Genomic DNA, 25,885 nt, shown 5'->3' on the forward strand with positions numbered 1-25,885 from the left:
GTATGAAGTAATCTGGGGACACATTGGTGTATTTCTGCAACAGCAACCAAGACAAATGTTCCACAGAAATTCAGGTCAGGCAGAACCTGCCTGATAAATGTGGGACTAACTCAGAGAAACACGGAAAAGATAAAGAAGCCCAGGTAAGAGATTTTTTTTTTTTTTTTTATAAATAGAGTTAATGTTTAAAATCAGCCAGGACAGAAACTACACGTAGCTGCCTCCACTGGTAGAGCTCTGAGTTCAAGAGTTAAACTGTACTGAGCTGCTCTGAAAAAGAGGGCTGTTGGCATTTTTTCTTTCAAAACAGCTTCTCAGCTCCCATATCCTGCACCTAAATGTCATAACCCCAGGACAAAATGAGAGAATTTTTAGCAGAGGTCCCTCCATTTCACCATGGCTTCCAGAAGCACTGCCTTTGCCCCAGCACCATGATTTGGCTGTCTGGCTCCAATGCTGCTGGCACTGTACTGACTGGAATGGCAGGACAGGCTGATCCAGGAAAAGAAAGAGGTTTCTATCAGCACAGTGTGCACTCTGCAGCACTACCTGTCTGCACAGATCTGTCACATTTACCAGAGTAGTCCTCAGCTTCCACATGAAACTTTTCCTTTTTAAAATGCATTATGATCAATTCTTTATAAATTGTGGGGCAGGGGAGAAGGGGGAAAATTTCCTGCTTGGTTTTCAGGAATCCTGACTAGCTGCACACAGTGACTGAGTTTGCTGGTGCTAATTGTTACAGGGCATCACTCTGTACCTCTGGGATCTGCTCAGGGACACTCCTCCTCAGCCTGCAATGCTTTCACATTCTGGCACATCTGCATGAATCTCTCTGCTGGGTGCAGAACTACAGATCAGGGAGGCCACTGTTATTCACAAGTCCATCAGCACAAATACCAGGCCACAGAGGGAACATCCAGAGTCCAGAGTGCTCTTCCCTCACCTGCAACACCACAATGCTTGAGACACACCACAAAAGCAGCGAATAATTATGCACCCTGAAGTAATTTTAACCAAGCTACAGCTATCAATACCTAACATCTAAAGCAAATAAGCACAATGGAGAGAAACCTGCCAGTTCCAAACCCTTCTCTTGTCTGATTCCAAGCCCTGAGCTGTTTGGTTTGTGCATTATGGGCTTTTACCTTTGGACTCATTTTTGTCCTCATCTGTTTCAGCTTCAAGTTTGAGGCCGTGGGGTTTCAGGCTGTTGGCAAGAGCCAGCTCCTTGCTTATTGTCAGTTGATTTTAATCCCCTTTCCTAAGGGCATCTGCCCCAGCGGGGCTCCCAGCCACACCACCTCAGGCCATTCTCTCCCCATCCTGGCAGTGCCAGGTTCCTCTGGCTCATGAGTGGGAATCTTCCCTCCTCACCCAAGCCTGCCCCCATCCCACAACAGGAAAGCTGAGGCTGTTGAAAGAAACAGCAATGGCAACAAAGCTGGCATTGTTGAACTGAAAAACCTCTGGCTGCAGCCACTCCGCTCCGTGCAGGGATAATGGATACACGGATGAATCCCAGCTTTTGTCTCCAAAAACTTATTGGACTTTTTCTTTGGAGAAGGACTTAAAAATGGTAACTAAGTCACTGCTGTAGGCAAAGAGGGAAGCAGGAGGGGGGGAAGTGGCACTATTTTTCTCCAAGTCGGTTGTTCAGGGTGGTGTTTGGGGTGTGAATCTCAGATCAGCCTCACACTGGTGCAGTTCAGGAGGTGGAGGAGGAGAGAGGCACCAGTCAGGATCCTGGTGACAAAAGCAGGGCACTTTTAGGCTTTCACTAATGGACTTGCCCACAATTCTGAGGAAAGACGAGGGTAAGAAATGTCAGTGTTCATATTATGTTTATAATATGAAGACCTTAGACTGGTACATTTTAAGACTAGTGACCACTGTGATCTCTGGGTCTTCCCTTCTGTGTAGGTCAGGACCCCACCCAGCAAATCCTGGATAAAACCCAACAAACCCTGGTCACACTCAAGTGTGCTGTTTTAAAAGGCATCCACTGCTGACCCAGCTGACTGAAGGAACAAGGCTTGCCGAGGGTCCTGTCTTGTGTGAGGTTTGTGATTTGCAGCCTCAATATACATTCACTGGGCTCCCTGCCTGTTACCTTTCTGTAACAGCAAGACTCTTCTCCTGGATCCTCTGTAGAAAATTTGTATCTAAATACAGATGGATGTTCCCTTTGCACCCATGGACCAAAACTCTCAGTCCAGACTTGGAGATTTAAGTACAAAAGTCACATCCCTCACCCCATCATCAAGCAACAATTCCACAGGTTAAACCTGAAGATGAACTTCCATCCTTCAACTTTCATAGGACCTATTTCTTCCTAATGGACGTACTTAATGGTGTCTCCATGTTTTCACAGCACAGCTGTCTGAATAGTGGTTTTTGCAGTCAGTCCAAATGACATTAGTGGCAGATTAGGAATCTGACACATCAATTAGTAATCCATCCACTTTTTCCAAAGTCCACATCAGAAACTATCTGTGAATGCCAAACTGGGCTTGTGATCTCCACAGACATTTGTTAGTCTTAAGGAAAGAATAATAAATCTCAGCTTTTCTACACTCATAATGAAATCAGACTTCAATAAAGCTCAAAATTATGGCTTTCCAAAATTTATATTTTTGCCAATATGGATGTAAGTTTTGATTGGATTTTGTTTTAAATTAAGAAACTTGCACCTAGTTTTCCTTGGTTTTCATTTTTAAAGCTCACGTCAGCTTCCTTTGTGTTCCTGTCTGCAATGGGTTTCCTTACATTTCACTCAAAAACACTAAACTCTGCAACGAACTCTTCTATTCACACAAGATGTGCTGAAACATGACTGCTCAGAGCATCTTATTGCAGGTCAACACCAGAAGAAGAAGGCCTGACACCTTGCAATGTCAATGAAAAGACTGCTGTTGGCCTCCAGAAAGGCACCAGACAACTGGTCAGAGGTTGAAATGAGCAGCCAGGCCACTGGTGGGTGACAGCACAGAGGGATGATTTTGTTGCTCAGGTTGGGGGGTGACAGACATGGCATCTCCCCCTCTCTGTTTTGATTTGGCAGCACTGGGGGTTGATTAGGCTGCTGGTGGCAAGGCAGAGGGGGCAGAAGGGTTTGCCCCAATGTGTGACAGAGAACTGCAGCTCCTTGTGGGGTGAGAGAACCTGGAACATGTCCCTGAACCCTCGTGGCAGCAAAATCCTCCCAACAGCTTCTGCAACCTTCAGCTGGAGCCCTCCTGGCTCCTGTGCCCTCCCAGAGCCCCATCACTCCAATCCCTTGGTCCCTAAACTGACCCTTACTGACCCCCACACCCCTCCAGTACTCCCGAAATAGTTTTCCAAGATGAAGGCAAAGAAAGAAAACCAGCAGAGGAAAGACACTGTGGTCTTACCACCAAAACTGCCCTCAGAAATGAAAATGGAGTTTGCAATTTTCTGCACAGATGGAGAGCCATATCTGAAAGCATTACATCCCCTATTTATGATGGGGATTTTTTTGGAAGGCATTATTAGAAGGAAGCTTGTCAGCTCTGCTGAGAAACTTGGCAAACACCAGGGCAGACCAGTCTCACTCTTTCACACAGCTGGATTTTCTGCAGCTCAAGTATTTTTCCCTCTTGCTCTTGGCCCATCCAAGGATGAGTGCTGAATTTCCCTTAGCATTACCCACAGGTTAATTTGTTATTAAGTTTAGGCTCAGTTTAACATCTTGGCGTGCAATCTAAATAAAACCAAAACCAAATGTCCTTCATTTCTGCTGAAACCACCCTCGGTTTGGCTCAGCTGCCTTTGGTGTCACTGGAGGGTGAACAGGAGATTCATTTTTGGTAGGTAACCTAAATATCCTCCATGCAACTTTGAAATACATTGCCATAAAATAATTATTTGTCATGGAATGAGACTGGCCAGAACCTGAACACGCTCCATTGGCTCTGACTTAGCTGTGAAATACTTCTTACTGCAGGAAAGGAAGATACACCAGACACATGAGCTGTAGGAAGGGTGCAGGAAAACCTCAGGCACAACTTCTTACTGCAGGAACAAAGGTGGGATTTCCACCTTACATCCAGAGAGGCTGAAGGAAAGAGTGCTTGAAAACCCCCCAGGCACAGTCCTGCCCCCTGTAAAACTTTGTTCCTGGCCTAATTCTGTACCTTCCACAGCCTAATTGTGACACTGGAACCAGAGTGATGCCAATGGAAAGGGGAAAAAGCTCTTCAGTGTTATGAGTGACACTGGGCCTGGAGAGCAGGGAATGTGGAGCTCACCTTTGGTTAACTCATTATCTGCACTAAGAGCATGCAGCTGACTCTTCCAGTCAATTTTGTTTTCTTCTGCCCATAGGATATTTACAGGCAGCTTTAAAGAGTCTCCAAAGTCACCTGCAGAAAGTACCCAGTAATCTCATTCAGCAAATTGCTGTCTGACTAGGACTTGTCATGTTCTTTCTTGCTTTTTCCAGTGTGTTCAAAGTGTCTTACTAAGGTGTGATTGAGCTGATAAATCAATTTATAGGAATTCTTTCTGTTGATCAAATAATTCTGCTTAAGGGCATTTCCAAAATACTGATGTTTACCATTTCAGTCACAGCAGATTACTTCACATGCAGAGATGAAACCATTACCAAACTATTTAACTATTAAAGTCCTTGACATAGACACCTGAACTTCAGAAAAAAACTTAGCAAGTTCAAAGATTTTGAAGCTCATGTTGGTTTTGTGGACCTATTCTACACTGAATTTGTAAAGAAAATCAGAATTTGTCTCTATTACTGTCAATCATTTAAGAGATTGAGTCCTCTTTATGCTACTCAGAATCTGAACAGAGAGCTGAAAACAGGGGAAGAACAGCTAGAAAGATTTCTGCATGCTAAAATGGGTAATTACATAAGCCTCCTGAAAATCAGGTTATGTATCAATGTGCTACATTTATGAAATCATAACAAACACACCACTCTAGTAACTGCACTTGTCTGGCTTTAAATAAAAGTATCCTGCAGTGGCATAAGTAAAGAAGGAAACAGAAGGAGAAGTTCTTACTTGTGCCCAAGTTCATGTGCAATTGTGAATGCCAGATTGAGACCATTGTCTTCAGCAAGAACACATTTTCTTTTGGCACTGCAGACACCTCCTAGATAAGCAATTCCTGCAACAGAAACACAGAGAATGCTCCCATCAGAACTAGCGAAACAGCTCATTCATTCAAAACATAAAGCAGTAACAACCAAATGACCAAAAATGCAACCAGAATGAAAAATATTAGAGCAGTTTCTATACAAAGTCATTTGAGTAGTTTCTTCCTTACCCTAGTGAAGAATCAATCCAGAGTTTTGTCAGACAGGAAATAAGTAAAACACACTCACCTTCACTGCTTTTGTTGGAAAATATATTTCACTGTCTTAAAAATATATTTCACTGCCCCAAAAATTCATCTAAACTTGTCTATTAATACCCTCTACTACAGCATTAGAAGATGCAGCGAGCAAGCACTTAAATGGAGTTCTCCTGATTTTCAGAATGAAGTCAGGGAGCAGGAATAAAACAATAAAGCAGAGACTCTGAAAAGATCTTACATTTTCCCTTATTTTCACTCTTAAAAGCAAGCGAGAGTGTCAGAGCCAGGAGAGCTGGCAAAGTGCTGCTGGTGAGTCACAAAGCCAATGTAGGTGGCACAAGTCTCCTGTTACTGAGTGGAATTTAGGATTTGATCCATGCACAGTATTCTCCTGTTTGTGTGGGCACCACGAACAGTTTGAGGCTGAGGCCAAAAAGGAATTCAAAAGTTATGGCATGGAACCTCTGCTATGGAAAAACAATAGTCCTCATCTGCCCTTCCTGCAGGCAGAGTGGCCCCTGCTGAAAGTGCCACTGCACTTGGGAATGCTGTGCTGGCACACAGGCTAGCTCAGGGTGTCCCCGTGGATATATCTGCTTTTATCTTTATTTAACAGCACACAGGGAATCTATTTCCTCACTGCAGTCCTTGTTCCACGGATGGAGCTGCCTTTAAGGAGCAGACCATGACCATGCAATGAAGCCATGATCTCCCAGTTTTCTTTTCTTTTCCTCTCAGAGTTGACAAAGCTGTGTTTATCAGGGTGCAAATGTAAAACTTTAGACCTGGAAGAAGTCCAGATCTGTTTTTAAGAGATTTGACAACCATAAGGATGTGGATATTAGTTGCCAGGGGTGTTTTGGATGGAATGAAGGGATAGGCAACAGCCTTCTACTTCAGCACTTGCAGTGAAGAGTAAAGGCACTAACACTTGCTTACTTTACAAATTCTGACTGTGAAAGGGCAAATCCATACCAAAAAAAAAAAAAAAAAAAAAAAAAAAAAAAAAAAAAGAGGTAAAGACCTTTTAAATCAATGGCCAAAAAGGCTGAATTTTGGACTGACTTGCTTTTTGCATGCAAAATAGTCTAAAGGACGTCAAGGAATTGCTCGGAAGGAACAGGAACAGACTTCTTGGGAAATGTCTTTGAGACTGCAAGCTCAGTCCACACACACCTGGTGGCTTCCCTTTAACCTTTCTGGTTAAAGGGAAGACAAAAACAAGTCTTTGAGTTAGCTGAAAGACACTTTTTACTGAATAAGGAGAGATATTTTGATTCCCTTTCACCAAAGCAGGTATTTTACCAAAAGTGTTTTATTCCTACTACTAAACCTGATTATTCCACCTTTATTTTCCATTAACCTGTGCCAGTATCTCTCTCAGTTGTATCTGACATGTGAGGTTTTAACTGGGGAGCAACAATTGCATTTCAGACTCACGGTCAATCAGGCAAGTCACTTTTCCTTTCAATTATTCATGCCAAGTTCCTTCCGAGAGATTTTATAAAATGAGTCTGGGTCTATGTTTGCCATCATGGAGATGGAAGGGGGCAACATTCCCATTTTTGGGAGGTGTGGTGCAGCAGAACAGTCTAGAATTCCACCAATATATTAAAATATGTTAAATACCAATTAAAATGTCAAATACATTATCCCAAATAGTAATTCTTCTGAACTCTTTGTTTAGTGGCTCTAATCCCCACTGAACCTGGCAATGCATATCCACATTATTATTTTGGCTTCTGCTCTGTGCTAAAACCCTCATTATTCAAAGGTGGAAAAGAAATGATTAAGGACTTGTATATCCACCAGTGGTCAAAGAAGTAGTGACTGTGGCTCAGTTACAGACTCTTAGTCATCTATTTTTATTAGCTATTCTCAGTGCTTAATGTGAATCCTGTGTGGCCATTTTATGATATCTGCAATGATCAATTTAAAAAATGTAGCCGTTTAAAATTAGTTTATTATTACAGAAATGGACTGGGCAGAGAAACTTATAATGCTGGAAGAGCAGAAACCTTTGGAGTACATGGAATGAACTCAGTAAGAAGTCCAGCTCGTGAACTGCTGAGTGCTTATTAATAAGAGTCATTCTGGAACAGCAAGCCAGTTATAACAAATTGATATCACATTTTAAGCCTGAAAAAGCTTGCCTTAAAAAACGTTTTTTATATCTATTTTTTCTATCAACTATTTCCTAAGACTATAATTTTCCTTTGGACCAATACATTTTAGCATTAATTCATTTCATCAGAATATCAACAGCAAATAAATTATTGATCTACAAACATACTCCAGTTCTTTAGTAAATCTATCTGAACCATTAACATAAATGCAACCTTTTTGTAAGCCAGTAAAATGATCCACATAACTGATATGCAGAGAAAAATACACCTTTAACCAACAACAATAGTAGCACAATGCCTTGGTAGCTGCATTAACATGATTTATGTCTTCATTGGGATGAATGGAAACTGTTGTTTGCCTCTTAAATTTCCAGATTTTTATCTGAGCCTTTCAAGTCTGCAGAACTGGAATAAAAACTTCACAAATTCTGACATGTTTGTGAAAATCTTGGCGTGTCATGGTTCTACCAGGCTGGGAATAATATAAGAGGAAATGCTTTTATTTGGTAATTTTGCCTCTGGCCTTGTCTGTGAGACAGGTGTGTGCGTGTGAAAATGAAAAATAGGGAAGGAAGCTGAACTGGGATTTTCATATTTTAAGAAAACCCCACACTTCTCATGTGCCTCTGCAAATATACAGATATGACTTTCTTTGGGGGTAAAATGTCCTTATCTTTCAGATATGCTGTCAGCAATTACCACAAATCTATTTTTAATATATAAAAAAGGTCAAGCAAGAGCATCAGTGGAAGAGGGAAAGGAAAGCCAATTCCTATTTTTACTATTACCAAGCATAAGGGTTTTTTCCTTTCTCTCCTGAGAAATTACATAATTATAGCCCATAACTTCTGTGCTTGGGCTTGGACACGAAGAGCTATCTGCACTTCCACAGTAAAGCCTGGGACACAGGCAACTGTGTAAACTCACATTTATCCAAAAACTTGTCATACATAAACAGTTTGCAGCTGTTGGCCTTCCTGCCAGCTATGAGCCCTCCACCAGCAGTATCTCCAAGGGGAATGATCCCATCTCTCCCCCCAGCCCAGCAAGGCATGAGGATATTACACACTTGCCACAGGGATGGCCAAAGCTGGGAGAAGACAAGTCCTGGTGTGTGAGTTCCCGTTTTGTCCTACTCCAAACACCTGGGGCTCCCTCCTGATGGCTCTGGAATATTCACTCAGCAAGTGGTTTGTCCAGGTACTCCAGCTTTCAACTCTCTAATGTCTTGTTTTCATTGCACTCCTAATACTTTAATCTCTTCTTTTGCCAACCACCTCTGGATACAGAACTTTTACTTGATTAAAACTTGGCTGGCTCTCCTCCTGCTCAATGTATTTGCTGTTGGGAAGGGAGCCAAACTCCCAGTCCTGGAGTCTGCTTGGCACAGACAGAGAGTCCCTGCACATCCACATGCTCAGAGCAAACCTCCCATTCCCCATCATTACTAGTTTGGTGTTGAGCTGATGTTTTTCTCATCCTCCCATGATTTTCAATTTGTGCAGCTCGCACATTGCCATCAATTACATTCCTGTAGCCTCTCTTAACATCCTACAGGAGTAAAATCAGGAAACCCTGAAGTGATTCATGCTCTGCCTTTCCATTCAATGGCAATGATATGTTTGACAGAGATGCCCTGACTGTATTTACACATCAAGTCAGTCACCAAGGGAATCTTCCAGTGCTTGTGATACTTAAAATGAAAAATACTTCTCCCTTTCTATAGAGCCTACACAGAAAAGGTTCCAAAATGTAAGAAACATTAAAGAAGAAACCCGCTAAACTGCCTCCAAGATAGGTACTAACACTGCTCTACAGCTGAATAAACACAGGTCTCAAGAGCCAGCAGTATCCAGGTGAAAAAGAACTGTATCCATGGAAGGGCCCTCTCCAGCACATACAACACAGACAGGCTAAGGCTGTCACCACTGTGCCTCCAGGCCAAGTCTGGTTTATAGGGATCATCCAGAGAAGTGAACAGGGTGAGCTGTTCCTTCATTTTATGAGAATGTCCTAATTCAAAGCTGGACATGCAATCTTAGTGGCACAGATTAATTTGGCTTAATGCTGGATAGTCCTCCAAGATGCCAATTTCTGTTAATCTTGCAGTAACAACATGGTTTCCATTAGAGTTTAATATTCATGTATGGAAACTGTTTCCCTTAGCAATAATGTTCATTGTTACTGCATTTAACAAAAACCACACAGAAAACAACACACTCATCATGAACCACAACTACAGAAATTACAGTTCAACCATCCAATGCATGAGACACAGCTACAGTCAGGTAGGAAAACAAGTTCATAATCACACCAGTGCAAGTCACAATATTTTGAACTCAAGTCTTTATAGAGGAAGAGCTTCTGATGTCATGGACCAGCTGATGGAAGCCACCAGGACTCCTGAGAATACCCACCAGATCCTGACTTTCTGTACCTGGGCAACTTGCTGCAAATGTGCCCATCAGTACAGAATCCTCTTCTCCCTTTGGAGAATATAGCCTGTCCTGAATTTCAACATGACCCCTGTAAAAACTCTGTTCACCACGACCTGCAGGGATGCAGCACAACTTTCCCAGAACTCAGACAGCTGTAGTGTCCTGCAGTGCCCAATAAAATAACTTCATCCTCTGAAAACACTGCCATTTCCAGAGTACACAACACTGTCAGAATCCCAAAAGCCCAGCAGGAAAAATAAACAGCTGAAACACAAAGTGTAGGTACTTTCTCAATCTCCTGATTTTCATTACACTCACCCTGAATGACTAACAGATCAACTCTCTCCCTAATGTTCACAGTACCAGCTGATGTTTCTGGAGCTCACAAGGATGAACTCCTTAGAACACAAGGTCCTTTTAGCACAAATGAGTGCAATGCTCAATACCTTTGGCAGGAGATAGTTTTCTGATTATTAGGAATAACTAGACATACTTGGCACTGAATATTGATATGACACCCAAGGGCCTAATGAGTGGCCCAATGTGATCATTTCACAACACCAGGGCTCTAGCTGAACAAGCCAGATTCAACCACGTGCCATAATCTTTATGGAAGGACTGTGATTCAGGCAAGAACACCCAAATTTTAGCTATGGCACCACTGCCATAGCTCATAGTTCAGCAGAACTTCTCAGTCAATTCTTTCATCCCACGCTGGAGCTCAGGCAGGAGTGCACTGCCCATTTCCAAACAAATTACCTGACACGTAAACCAGCTGCCCTCCCCAGTACCTTCCTGATAAAAATACCTTTGTGAGGCCAGACCTCTTCAGGTCTGTAAACCTGCAGAGGCAGCAAGATTTAATCATCAGAGCTTAAAGGAGTGCTTTTGCTATCTTCCTTTTCTCTGTTTAATTACCCTGCAGGACAGCAATTAATGGAACGTGTGGAATCCCCTCCCCAGCACGGCCAACCCTCAGCTTCACCTCTCAGTCTTTCTCCAGGGCTTTTCTGTTTCTTGGGAATCCTCCTGAGGTTTTACAAGTTTAATGGATGAATCATTTATGTGCTCCTTTACCAACCTGCCCCCACATAGACATTCCCCAAGATGGCAAGAGCTTTATTCCAATGTTATTTGCATTGCATTTACACTCTGCTAATTCACTGATTTAGACGGGGGGGGCTGCCCAGACAGTAGAAAAGCTCTGGAGACTGAGACCTCTCCTAGATTCATGAATATCTGTCCTCACCCACACCAGCAAAAGCTGTTTCAGACACCAAATGGAGAGAGATAAGACAGCTGAGATATGTTCTAGCACTTTTTAAGATCCCTTTATCCAAGGCCTACAAAAACATTATTCACACTGCATTATAAGTGCAGACCACCTTTGGAAACTCTCAGAGGTTTGGCATGGGCATCTCTGAAACCACATTCCTTTCCAGTGCCATCCACCAGGACTTGTGATCACAAACACAAATATTCAGCACACCCACCATACCTGAGGAGAGGTGTGGTGCTCACTGGATTTCAGAGAAAACTGGAAACAAGCACCCTGTTCAGCACCATGGAGCAGACATCCATCAGTGACACAGGCACCACTGATCTTGCCTTGCAGCAGGGGAATGCATTAAAAGCCCACCTGAAGTTCTTTCAGCCCTACTTTCCTAAGCTTTTATGATAAAACACCAGGATCTAAGACCTCAGCAAAGCAGGAGATAAAAGAAATTCCCTGTCTCTCTGACATCTGCTCTTTGTTCAGCATGACATCCTTCATGCCATTAATGGCTCCTCCCTTTCAGCAAACCATCACTCCCCTGGATGACAGCACATTAATAAATCCTCCCTTCCAAGGAGACATGAGGAGTGCCTTAATTAACTGGGGCAGAGGAAGCAGGGTATCATCTCCATGTTTACTCTACTTTGATATGCTAACAGCCACATTCCAGAGAGCTTCTCCTCAACACTCCCCGGAGCCCGGGCTGCTGCTGAATGCAGATCTCAAACAGCTCCTTCCTGCAATCCTGTTTCTCGAGTAAAATACGGAGTTTGGGACATTTAGTCCAAATCACACCACCGTTCCTGAATGCTGATTCCCAAATCCAGGCAGCTAATTCACCATCTGCTTACAGACATCACTGCCTGGTGCTGAAAGTCTCCATGCTCTCACACACAGGGATTCCATGGGCTTGATTACTCCAAGTGAGATATATTAGGACAGCTGTTGAGAGGAAAGGCAGGGGAACAGCTGGCCAGGTGGATTTGAGAGAGGGATTCCAGTTGGGAATTGGACTGAGTGAGTTAACACACCGTGGTGGGAAGAATACAGAAGCCTGGCATAATTCAAATTTAGTGAACAAGGCAGGAAGAGAAATGGGAAGAGATAAGGGAATGAGAAGAGACAGGGACAGAAAAGTAGCAAAGGAGATAATATGGGTTTTCCAGAAGGCTTCAGGAAACATGACTTTGATCTCGTAGGCAGCAGGGAGTCACTTCTGAGGGAGGCAGGGGTCAAGGAGTGCAGGAGATAAGATCAGAAAGGAAGATGAGTTCCCTGAGAATGTCTGTGTGTACTTACTGCTGGAGAAAAATGACTCTCCAGCCCTGGGTCAGAAGTCTCTGGCATCATGGGTTCACTTGAGGAATTACTGAACAAGTCTGAGGGCATGGATTATTCAGGCAGGGAGGTGGGGGCAAAACCTGGCACTGAGCAGAAAGGAGGGACAGCTGTTGGAACTGGTACAGGAACAAGAGATGGAAATCAGAGAGATAAAAGATAGTGAGAGAAAATGAGAGAGGCACAGGGTACAATGTTGTTCAGGGATATCTCACACCAGAAAAGAATCTGATCTGGCAGAAGGCAGCAGAGATCTGATGCTTTTGAAAGGCTACAGGAACAGAAACTGAGATCTCAAAGAAAACATCACCAACAACTGTGAAACCAAGCTGCAAATCAGGATTTGGATCCTGGCCCTTGAAAGTCACCTCTGCCTAGGGCTCGAAGGCATTTGGACTTGAGTATCTTGTGCTGGGCTCATGGTGGTCAGTGCCAGTCATTCCTACAAGCTGCTGTAGAGTTAAGCAAGACCTTCCCTTCACATATGCATGGGAACATCACCCTGACAATATGAAAAAGGCAGGCAGCCCATCAAGGCAGCAGCAGGACTGAGCACTGGATTTAATTGTCTTTCACTGCAGTGGCTGCAGCACAGAGACACAGGATAAAAATGACTCCACACCTCTCACCCTTCCCTTTCCCAGCTGTAATTAAACATCAGTATTTCAGTATTTTCATTTTGACCTGTGCTGTCTGGTGGAAGAGGTCTGAACTCAATAATTGCATCAGTTGTCCCCTAAGCTGCATCTTTCAGGAAATAAATAAGTCACCAAAAAGAGAGAAAAATATAACTCTGCCATTCCCACCACTCTGCTACTTGCCTATGTCAGTCTGCCAACACCTGTCCTCAGGACAGATTTCCACCTGCAGGTTTCCATCTCCCAAGGAATGGAAAAGCAACCCTGGCACTGCCTGCCATAGCTGCAGCCCTGCAAACTGTGTAAGGTTTCAAAACCAGCCCTGGGGCTATTTTCATCTTCCTTTTTTCAGATAAGTTCTGTCAATTCCACTTTTGGTCTTGTCAGTTTGTCCCTGCAACTCATCTGAGCCACCTGCTTCAACACAGGGCATGAATTCAGAGAGAAGGAAGAAAAATATCAAATCAGAGCTTTTAATGAGACTGCTAAACAAAGAAGAACATGGAATTCAGCAGCAGGGATTCTACAGCCTTTAAATTCCTCACTATCTCCCTTCCAGAATGAAGAGACAAGGTCAGACTTGGCAATAAATCAGAAAAAATATTTGGAGTCTCTGTACCAAACAGCATCTGCTTTAAGAGCAAACAGTCAGGGTCCAGCATTCAGTTCCAGTTTTCCCCTTCCTGTAGTTACAAACACTAAGAAACTCAAGAAGCTTCACAAATTAAACTAAAATATTCTTTTAACAGTTCCAAGAGCTTTCCCAAACCATGCCTATCTCCCCTGTTGTGGTGTTGGCCAGGGGTGGGTTCATGAGCAAGGATCAGTCCTGCAATGGTTAAACAACTTTCAGTAATGTGCAATGAACAATATTTCAGTGTCTGGAGAGTGTCAGCCCAGTCTGCTGAACATTTTGGTGATGGCTGAACACCTGTGCTGCTGATGAATGGCATTTTTCCACAGCTCCCCATTAAATTGTTTCCATGTTCTTACAGAATTATTCAGCAATCATTACTCTCAAAACCTGAATAAACCTATAGTTTTGAAACATGTTAATATTTAAAGTATATTTTATTTTTAGGCGCTGTATGCTTGTCAAAGTTGTTCTCTTGGCAGCTTTAGAGCAGCTCAGGTGAGCTGCAGGGAAGGCAGGCCAGCAAATGGGATGATGCTCAGTGATCAAACCCCAAACAGATGCTTTTCCAAATTGCTCCTGTGATATTTCTCATCTGCAGCTCCCACATCCTGACTTCCAGGGCTGCTGAAGCTCTTGGCTTCACACTGGTGAGCTGCCAGCCAGCACTGATAAACTTATTTAGAAATTCTTGATTCAGCCCTTCTGTTTTAATTCTTTGCTGAGTGCTGATTTAACCTCACCGCCTGACTTGACAAGGCTGACAAACCTGAGGGCTGTGCCTGATAAGGGTAATGGGGTTGAGTTACTCTGTTAAGTCAGAACTTGGGTTGCAAAACTGGTCCCCAGCACCTCCCCTCAGCAACCCTGGCTGATTCCTCTGCTGCCAGGGGTGGGGAGTGAAAATGATCCTTCCATGGCAGCAGGCAGTGCCCTGGCTCTGCTCCTCTCCTCCTCCTCACACATCACCAACACCCATCACATTTGTTCTGGCACAGCACAACAGCACCACGGAAAGGGAGGTGAGAATAAATAAAAAATTCCTAAACTTATTTCAAAATTAATGGCTTGATTTCCTAGAGATTAACACTTTCACCTGGGGCTCCTCATGTAAACATGGATCATGCAATCTTTCCCTCACTGGCAGCATCAGAGGGAGAGGGCTCCTTCCTCTGCTTAGTTTCCTAATTTTCAGAAAACTTCTGAAAGCCTAATATTTCTGAGCTCCATATCCTCCAGTTTGATTCCAATTGGACAAGGGGTTATAAATATTAGGGAACAACCATCACTGAGAGACACAGACATGAACACAAAGCACACACAGGGCATAGACACACTCAACTAAACCAAGTTAAAATATTTGGGTTCCTGCTAACCCAAAGGGCCTCTCCTCTGGGTTCCCAAACAGAGCTGTCCATCCTGGCACCCTCTCCCCAGGAAGGGAATGGCCCACAGGGTGGTTTATGCAGACATAAACACATCACAGCATTAGTCTGACTGAAGAGAAGTAATGGCTAATTTCAGAGGTAACATGGCTGGAGATATTTTTAATATGTCCTGAATCTAGTTTTTTAATACCTTTTCTCTAGATTCCTCAAAGATGAAATGTCACCTTTAAAGCCACCAGCTACAGAGATATTCTCACTCTGAAAAAAGACCAGCCTGAGCTTTTCTCACACTTCATAAAAAGAAATCTCTCATGTTCAAACTTGAGCTCCAGCGAAAGAAAACACAAATTTGGATGAATACCACTGAGCTCTTTGCAATGACTGACAGCAGCCAGAGAGTCCCTGGTGCCTCACAGACACAAGTCAAGGCACAGTCCCAGTCCTGGGGCTTTTATGGACTAAATTCAAAAGTGGCAGCCCGGGAGGTTGACAGTGACGGCACTAAAGAAAATTGTCACAGATCTGCAGGAGCCAGGGGACATTTTGTGTCTGCCCATGTTACTGCTCCTGGGCTTTGTGCTGAAGTTCTCCCAGCAGGGAGAGAACTGCCTCTTCTAGTCCCACGTGTTTCTAAATAACTGGAGCACACAGAATTAGAAACACGAGCATACACATTTCTTAAACAGAAATATAAAATATACATTCTAAATAGAAATCTAACTTCAGTCTCCTATTTTCCTGTCATTTCAAGAACAACAAAGTCTGATTAGACTGATGGACTCATTTTCAATAAATAAAAACATCCACACAGAGTTTCCTAACTCACTGGCCAGTCTTCTTATAAATAACTGCAGTGTTTACACTGTTTGTCTGCTACAGCACAAATATTGCTGCACGTGCTGGAGCTTGATGGATGATAGTACTAAAACCAACAAGCAGATCCTCAGCAGAACATTCATGTGTACCCAGCAGCCCAGCTAGGGCCAGGCAGAGCCTTAGTGCAAACAGCCCCACAAAAATGTGTGACACAACCACACAAAACCAACAAAAGCCTTCAACCTGCTGACTGCTCATCACCACCAACCCAAGTAGGAATACAAGGCTAATTCCAAGCTAAGCAAACACAGAAATCCTTCACATTCTACAAATCAAGCTGAAAGAGTACAGGAGGAGAAATGTATTTGATGGGTTGAGTCTACAGGTTTTATTATTATTATTCTGGTAAGTTCAATGTATTTCTCTCAGCTGATCCAAAAGGTAAAAAGACTTGTCAAACTAATCCAGGAAAAACCCTTGCGGATTATCGGATTCTGAACCTGAAATTAAAAAACCTACATAGCAGAACCCTTGTATCGAAATAAAATTCAAAGGAAATCCACTTCTGTTCAAGGGACAGTTTATACACAAATACACACATGCATGTATGTACATACACCTGTCCATGATAATTTGGCTAAAATTTCACTATCTGTAGTCCCCTTCCTATCTAATTGGGCAAGGACTTGATAAAGAAGCCCCAGTATTTTCTACAAGGAATATCTGATCAAATCTGATATGTGTAAAATTCAAAGTATTCTGCCATGCATTTAGAGACAGTAATTTATTTCCAGAATGTGTCTGTGCATTCTTGGGTCAGCTCAAAATTTCATCACCTTCCCCACAGCACCTGCCATTAATATTTCCAGCCATGGAATGAGCTTGTAGTGGCTCACAGCTGGCTGAAGTACCCTCCCTATTGCATTTTCAGCACACTGGTAAACACAGGGAACATTTTCAGAGTCTGGTGAATACAAGGAACATTGTCAGTGCTGCAAAGTACTGTTATATACCCAATTCCTATTTGCATTACATGGAGCACAATCCCAGCTGAAAAGCTCGGAGCTTGTGCTGAGGCAGTGGGAGAATTGTTAAATAAAACCCAACAACATTCCAAGGATTTAAAGTGACTTTCAGTCTACTCAGTGCACTTGGTTTAGCAAAATCCTGCCAGGACCAGACACCCTGCAAAATGGGTTAGGTATAATACCAGGTCATGTTACCAGATGATTAACCAAAACCGGGAAAAAAACAATTCAAATGAAAAAAAAAAAAAAAATCAGCACAGATCAAATTCCCTTCTTGGGGAAGGGGAGGGAAAGTTTTATGCACACTTCTCAGTGTGGTTTTCTTGGTTATCACCAGTAAAATCTCATCTCTACGTTATTTAAAACTCATTCTCAAAATTGTATTTTGCCTTGGCAGCTGCAAAACAAAAGAAATGTAAAAGTACAGTAAGCAACTGTCCTTCATTTCCTTCCTTTACTCTTACATATCCTGTGTGCAAGTGGAATGCTTCTATTTGATTATCCAGTGGAGCAAATGCTACAATGAATGCAATCATGCCTTATTACCCTGCATGTCTGCAGCCTATTGCACAGCTATGTACAGATGTTTTTACACAAGCTTGGTTTTCTAGCTACAGGGTCTATAAAACAATAGGAACTATATGAAATGTTTTCAAGCCAGCAAAGGATAAAGGCACTGTAAAGCAGTCAACTGGATAAAAGCCATTTATGCCTGACAGGAGAAGAAAAACCTCCGAGGTTTCTCGGTTATAAATGCATCAGCTTTCTGCGAGTGCTGCAGTCTGCAGCAAACTGACCAGGAATGTGAAAACAGAGGGGAAAATAAGGACCCAGGCAGTGGAAAGAAGGAACACAAACCTCTGGCCTGTTGAAGGACTTAACCACTATTTTACTGACCTGAAGAACTGGCTAGTGCCCAAGCAACTGAAACTGCCTCTGGTAGCCTTGCACCATGGGGATCACAGCTCTGATCTTTTTGGTACAGAGCTTTGGATTTTAGTGAGGAAAGGCCCTGTTTACAAATTCATTCCCTTCTCCTCTCAATACATTACTTTTTTACCAATAAAATACAGTGCAAAAACCCCTCAATGTGTAGTTTCATGGTCTGTCAGGGAGGCACCAGGAATTAACGGGTACGGCGCCAGGCTGGAAATCGGGATGTGCAAAATCATTCTATGTTCTTGGATGAGAACCATGGAGAAATGGTTTTTATGAGCCTCATTTTCCCCTGTCCACCTGGCCTGAAGCGTGTCATAGCAGAAAATTCTGCTTTCTGCTGCAGAGAGCCTGAGGTTGGCATTCCCAGCCCAGAGGGGTTATTTATAGAGCAATGACAGCAGGTCTGACACTGTGGAAAAGAAACACTATTTATCTTTCCACAACCTCTTATAACAAAAGGGGAAGTAAGAAGCAGGGTGAGCTATGAAAGCAGAATTGATGATTTTATTTGTTTTATGATCATTCTGGTGAGAACCCCCCAGAGAAACAAACTCTCAGCAAGGGGAAGTGATGGAGCTGCAGAGTGAAGAAGTGCAGCAAGGATGGCAAATCTCCATTTACATGGATGAGGCAAGAGACAAGAGCAGAAATACTGCAAACCCCAAAAGACACTAATGGTCTGTCCACAGACCAAATATAATGAGCTTGTTCTGCTCGTGTCTGCCTCAAAGGCTTCTCAGCCTCACACTCACAGTAGCCAGGAGCAGTTCCAGAGCTTTTCCTGACAGTTGTTTGGCAGTGTGGGCTTAGCTGGACATTATTTAGGCTCCTGCCTCTCTGTTTGCAAACACAATGACCCCTGTCCGAGATAAACAGCAGAGATTTCTTTAAATCATCATTAAATGCTGCTTAGCCATAAGCAAAGCCTTGGTTCTCAAGCAATGTCCCACAAATCATCCCTAATTTAGAAAACAATTGAGGCACAAAGATGTCTAGGAAATAAAACTATAACTCAGAAGTTCTAGCATAGTATATTCAGGAGAACCAAAACCCTAAGGCCTGCCTGTCACACAAAATAAAATATTAAAATATTATACTTCTGATTGTTTTTTCTCCATGCCACCATGAAAATGTACTGAATTGCTTCTGCAGGACACCATCCTGTAAGATCACTGGGAATTGTTAACTCAAACAGTCCTAACAAGTCTTTTCCCCCAGAGTGATTGCATGTGAAAGCCCCAGACATAGCAAGAGGGTGAGGGGAAAGGAACATCCCATGCAGGTATCTGCCCTTTTAGCTATGAGCTATAAAATTCCCAGGTGCTTTGTGTACATGTCTATATAATTTCACAAAGACAGAAATGGCCCTGGAGTGGAATGCAGGACGTGTTTGCACCTGCACCAGTCAAGCTGCACAATGATTTAGCACATAAAGTGACTTATGAGATAGAGTTGAAATCAAAGAATAAAGTCAGAGTATCAGAAAAAATATCAACAAAGTCATGGCAAATATTTTCCCTCGTGACTTACTCCTTTCAATAAAGGCAATAGACAGAAGCTTTGTTACTCACCAGCTGGACACTAGGCTAGGATTTGGGCTGGAGTCCTGGATTCCTGAGGAGGAAGGACCATAGTTCTGGTAGGCACTGAATTTCTTTAAGAAAGCCAGGCTGGATGGGACTGGAGCAACCTGGTTTACTGGAAAATGTCCTATGGCAGAGGGCTGGAATGAGCTGGGCTTTAATGGTCACAAATCATTCCCAAATTCTATGATAATTCTATCAAGATGCATTTCATTCAAACAGTAATCAGCACCACCCTGTATAATGCTGAAATGCGATGGCCTGGAGAATATTTACTCAATAATACATTGCCTGGTAAAGTACTATGGGTCCTTTCCACAGCATTTTAGACTGTTGCTCACTTGCATTTATCAAAACACATCCCCATGAACCACTACTAAAACCATGGGAGAAGGCAAAGCTTTCAAGCTAAAATCACCTTAAACATCCAGCACCAGCTTGGGGGTGAGGCACAACAAAGACAAAAGCTCTCGAAGTCTGAAGGTCAGGAGGGAGCAATCAACAAGAAAAGCAAGATTTAGGATGAGTAGAGACAAGCTAACAAACTAAAGCAGGGGGAGAAGTTGATGGGAAGATTTTGGACACGCTGGCCTACATCTGACGACTATGAACATATTTCAGAAACCAGCTTAAACATCTATGAGCATTAATTGCCAACAGCAGTTTGATGGAGGACATGAAAGGCCAGGTACAGAGCAGGAAGTGTGTTATTCCTCCCTGCTGACAGTGTTTAGTTCCAGCTCCCTGAGAACAAGCTTCAAACACACACCACACTGCAAGGCCACTGTTTTATCTGCTGGGATGGGTGAGCATGACAGACAGATAAATAATGGGAAAATAAAAGGGCCTGAAACACATTTTGGGGCTGCAAAAGGAGAATGATGTATTGAGGAGAACTAATGAGGAACTCCTGGAGGTTTATGAAGACTAAAGTGGAGTAAACGTAGGGAAATTCCGTGACCTCGGTGGGCACATCCTGAGGTCTGAGTGATGGAAACCAGACCCTGCAGGGCCCCTGGGAACAGCAGCCTCTGCCTGTCCAGGCCCAGCTGAACAAAAACAACACGAAGGAACAAAACTGAGAAGAGCTCCTATGAGCTCTGAACTAACCCCAGAGAGAAAAAGGGAAAAAGGAAAGGGAAGGGAGCTAACCACGAGAACAACTGAGGGTCTGAGAGACCTCCGAGCTGGGAGCTGGAAATACATGGAAGAGGGAAAAATGAGAAATGTACAGAAAACCTGTAACTAATCCTCTCCCCACTAAAAACTTCAATTTCTTTTAACTATCCAGGTTATTTCCTTCACCCAATACAGGAAACAGAGAGAAAAATTTAAAAGCTGAGATAACTGTGAGTCGATAGCACTCTCAGATTGATAAATTCCCAAAGAGAAGAGTGATCAACCACCTATTTTCTACAAAAAATCCTTGCAGCAGGACAATATGAGCTCCCAGCTAAGGACAGTACTTTTTTCAGCCAAAGAGATCAAGAATCCACCAGTGCCCTCAGTACATGGAATGAAAAAAGACAAACCTAAACAAGACAACTGAGCTGCAAAACAAACCCAAAGGCAAATAAAATTCAAATGCTCTACTTTCCTTAACACTGAAACCAGAATGTAAGATGGTTTCAGGAGGGTTGCATGTCTCAGGCAACATCTAAGAGCAGGACCAGCATCCTGACCCCAATGAAACCACCATCTAGATTCTGAGGCTGGTGTAAGCAGGATTTTCCTCTGGTCTTTAGTGCCACAAGTGACAGAAATTTACAGTGCTGTGAGGTCCTTTTCTTTCCCAAACACCAAATCAACTCTACAATGTTTCTTTAAGACACATTTTAACCTCCAGTGTGCTCATTTTAATGCATTAAGCTGGGTTTGGGTTTGGTCTGAAGGACAGTCCCAGCAAGGCTTTTGCTAAAGCCAGGCACTGCTGCTCTAATGAATTGTTTTAAGCAGCAGGTATTTCTATTTATTCTGGCATCAAATAAAAACCCGCCCTGGAATATACAGAAACATTCAACATGAACCACTATGGAAAATGTTTTTAATGTGAGAATTCCTTTTCCACTCAGAGTTAACCAGCTAGTCTTTTCCCTTTCCTTGGAGATGACTTCTCTGTTGGCAGGGCACTGGAATCAATACAACACAGGGAGGAAGATTTAAATTAACAGTACAGACGGTACACACAGAATTGTCTGCTGCTGTGGACAGGCCAGCCAGAGATGGCAAGTGGCCAAGGAAAAGGTAAAAACGTGCAGTCCCTCATTCAGGTGTTTTACATGGAATAAAAAAGCCTACTTGGAGACACAGACCACAGGTCCTCTTTTGCCAAACCTGGGCATATTTTGAAATACTTTACTGTGATAAACAGCCAGGAGATGGGAATGTTTTTCTCCAAACACTGATTCACTTGTGGAAAGAGTCTGGAAAACTATGCTTCTCAATCACTTCCACTCTGTGCTTGGTTTTCTCCAGGCAGCTATTCCTTCAGCTCAGCCTGCCCCTCTGCAGTACACACACTTACTCTGCTTTCTCTTCCCCAACATCAAGCCACAGAGGAGCACATATGACTGCAGCAGAGGTAAAGTCATTTTTAACCAGGGCAATTTAAGGATATTTAAGACACATTCTCATTTTCCATTTCCCAATTACACACTGCCCCCAATTTTATTATTAGCTGAATAGAGGGAAGCTTCAGCTTGGATCTGGGGTAACATGTACACTGAGGAATGAAGGCCAAGCTTGCTTTGAAATATGCAGGATCATTCCTAACTAATCGTAAAGCTGCTTATTTGGCACTGGCAGTGGAAATATTGAACGAAAGGGGCATTCTCAATCTGCTTATGTCACAGAAAGGTTGGATTCTGACAGTGTGCAAGGCTCCAAGCTGCAGCCTGATATTAATAGTAAGACATTAAACTCGCAATTTGGCTGGCTGGGAGGCAGCTCTGCTGACACAGATTTTTCTGCAGGAAACGGCAACTCTGGGTGAGGGATGAGCCCGAAGCAGACTCAGGAATTTTCACTGGTGTGTGATGAGGCTGTGTCACACAAAGAGAACCTTCCTGCTCAAAGTGAGGAGCAGATCCCACAGCAGAGGCTGCTGGACCCCAACTGTTCCACACAGGAATACTGTTTTCCTTCTGTCCACCTCCTCTGGAATCCATCCATTCCCAGGCCTACCTTACCCAATCAAGTGGGGCAATGAGCATTAACAAACGATTTCTTACACAAATGTGGTTCTGTCCCATGGTGCAGGCAGTGGGTCTGCACCCCAAGACATACCTACACATTTTTGAGCTTGTTTCTGCCATTATGTAACCCTCCACACTACCCTGGCAGCTGGGCCAAGAAAATTTGAACCAAGTCCCCAGAGCAACTGGTTTCAGTGAGGGGCCCCTGCCAGAATACAAATACAAACCTCCTGCTGCTGTTTTCTTGCTGTTTCTGCATGGCAGGCAAAGATTCCAGACAGGTTTTTCAATATAGATCTTTCAGAGCACAAATGAACACCTCTTATGAGCCATTTAAACTTCATAATCCCACTTCCCAACAACAGCTGTGCCTCAAGGCTTCCGCCAGGGTAAGTTCTGCTTCCTTATTTCTCACAACACAAAGAAAATCAAGGCATTGTCACTGATAATAACATTGCCTACAGCACTCTGAGTCCTATTATTTCAGGACATATAATCCAACAGATTCCTCAGAGTCTCTTGAGCATGACTAAGCAACATTAGATTCTGGACATGTACTGCATCACAGCCCCAAGAACCCCACACTCTTTACAGGAGACCTCCCTAAGCCATGCAATCTCCTGTAGCTTTGCACTCAAAATCCTCATTTCACAGAGGTAGACAGAAGCATTCAGAATGCAAGTGACTTGCCAAATGTCACAAAATGAGTCAGTGCCAGAGCTGGGAATAGAAATCAGGAGTCTAAGAGTCCAAATTCTCTGCCTTATATAGAGCAGCAGCCTCAGTCTCCTGGTTTAGGAGAGCTCACTGCATTTACAGGATGGCAGCATTGGCTCTGCAAGGGCCAACCTCAGCCATAAGCAGGTGTAAAAACACACATGCACCTGCTGAGACCATGTTCTTCATCTGTTCAAGTGTAAAGCAAGAAATGAAAGCAAGATGCTGTTGTAGAGAACTTTTGGGGAGTGCAACAACCTCAGCATAACCATTAAGACCAAATGTGATGTCACTCACTGGACTCACTTTTTGCTCCCACAGGCAGTCCTGATGATTTGGAAAGGAATATCTGGGAGCTGGAGTGAGAAACAGGAATCTGGCAACAGCAGAGATGGTTGAAACACCAAGATAAGCCTTCCTAAGCCAGCATGGAGGATCAATGGGCATTCACCTGTCTCAATTGCTGCTCAATATTAAGCCCAAGTCAAAGCCATGCTACACTGCTGCTCATACCACCCAGGTGTGTGCACATGGCACGGAAGCCTGGCTATTAAAAACCCATTTATCAACAATTGACACCTGCTTTTCCCAATCTTGCATGGTTAAAATTTGGTACTACCAACACTAATCACTTTCTCAAACCAGCTGCGTGTCACAAAAGAACATCCATTAATTTATTCTTCCTCTGCCATGAAAAAATGCAAATGGCACAACAAGGCCAAATGGGGCACAGAAAATGTGTAAGAGAAGATATAAGTGCTTTGCTGCCACATAATCAAATGTCAGAGGAGAAGGTAGGAAAAGCAAGACTGAAGAGAGCAAAGAGGCCAGACTGGTTTTGTCCCAGGAATATTCACTTCCTAAATATCTTGGACAACTGTGCTGGAAAGAGTAACAAATGAGTGTAATCTTCATTGCTGTGATCTTCTACTTTCTCCACTGCAGCCACAGTGTGAAGAAGTTGCAGCACAAGAAATAACTTGGGTATTGTAAGAACAGAAAAGAAGTCATAAAAATATTTCCTTAGTCATGTTGTCTCTGGTAATATAATTCCCTGAACAGAGATCTTCAACAATACTCTCTTTAAATATGGAAAGAGCTCTGACTTTAGTCAGCATGTGTATTCCATCAGCTTCTTTTTTTTTTTTTTTTAACTTCTTTATTGTATCTTACCACAGCCACCTCCAGGTGCAGGCACACAGTGTAAAATCCTTCCTCAGTGGAAGTGTGTTTTCCATTGCACACAGAATAAACACATTGTGAAGGATTCCAAATGGAAAAAACTTGGACACAGAGGCCAGTCCTTGCCCATGGGTATGTATCCTCCAGCCCTGTATTTCCTCCTTTCACCTGATGCCCACACCAGGGAGGGAAGCAGCTGCATTCCAAGATGAACCTTCCACAGGGCTCCTGCCGAAGGCACTTCCCTCCCTGCTCTGCATCACCCACTGTCCATAATCCCTGCAAGTGTCTCCCTGAACACTGGAGTGTAACAACAGCTGAAAATTAGGATCCATCCCAAGTTTACACAGAATGGAGGATGAGAGGCCACCTGACTTTGAGGCAAGTTTTAAAAAGTTTATGCCATCATCACAGAGAGGATGCTGAGCTGTGCCTCCAAACACTGCTGCCACTGTGGGGATTAAAAAAAAAACAAAACAGGAGAACACAGTGAAGGTTACTACTACCTGAGTGAAATAAATAAAGTATTTAATGTGTGGGATGTAAGGACCCTGTGTATGCAGGCTTTGGATATGAGTAAAGGCAGTTAGGAAGTAGGAGGAGCAGGAGGCTGAAAAGAAGATTTAACTTGGCTTTCCCACAATGAGGTATTCTTCTCCAGTGACTGAGTGCCAGCTTGATCTGGGAACGTCACAAAGGTTCTTACAATGGAAAATACACCCCTTAGTTAGCAAATTCTTGTTTGAGGTGAGAGAACTGAAAGGAACATTATACAGACACACCAAGAGGAAGCTTCTTCTGCATCCAAAGAAGCAGAAATAATCAAGACTAACTCCTGAACCCAGACACCTCCAGGGCTTAGAAGGGGTTAAAATGCAATGGCTTATTTATAGCTCATACCTTGCTCAGCTAATCCCTATCTGCATCACAGAGGTACACAGAACAGCAAAACCAACATTACAGCAAACCAAGGAGTGAAAGATTGCCCAGAACACTCCCCTTAGCACAAAGGTGCCTATCAAATACCCTCCCCTGCCTCTTGCACTTACCCACAGTGTCACAAGGCTCGTCTTTGTGCACGCAGAAATCTGTCCTAGAAAGAAAAACAGAACAGAAGTGAAATGTATCCTGTGCCTCCAGACCAGGAAAAAGCAGTTGTGCATGACTCACATATCATGGGTGTTGAGGTCTGGGGATTTTGTAAGGCTGCTGTGCAGTCTACACGATGACAACACAGATAGCAGCCCTGAT

The 25,885-nt window shown here is 43.2% G+C and overlaps 1 protein-coding gene across 4 annotated transcripts in view; it reads right to left on the reverse strand.

The window, feature by feature from the left end:
• The window catches only part of ADAMTS17 (ADAM metallopeptidase with thrombospondin type 1 motif 17), a 156,352-nt gene that overhangs the window by 94,042 nt on the left and 36,425 nt on the right, over positions 1-25,885 (reverse strand). For all 4 annotated transcript variants that reach the window (XR_012057538.1, XM_072933771.1, XM_030281401.4 and 1 more), the window contains exons 7-8: positions 25,684-25,727; positions 5,043-5,148 (exon numbers count right to left, since the gene is read on the reverse strand). Coding sequence is in view for 3 of the 4 variants with exons in the window: in XM_072933771.1 (XP_072789872.1) it covers positions 5,043-5,148; positions 25,684-25,727 (150 nt within the window). In the remaining variant the exon portion in view is untranslated. The remainder of the gene's footprint in view (positions 1-5,042; positions 5,149-25,683; positions 25,728-25,885) is intronic.

Source organism: Taeniopygia guttata, chromosome 10 (assembly GCF_048771995.1).
Source record: "Taeniopygia guttata chromosome 10, bTaeGut7.mat, whole genome shotgun sequence".
Taxonomy (NCBI): domain Eukaryota; kingdom Metazoa; phylum Chordata; class Aves; order Passeriformes; family Estrildidae; genus Taeniopygia; species Taeniopygia guttata.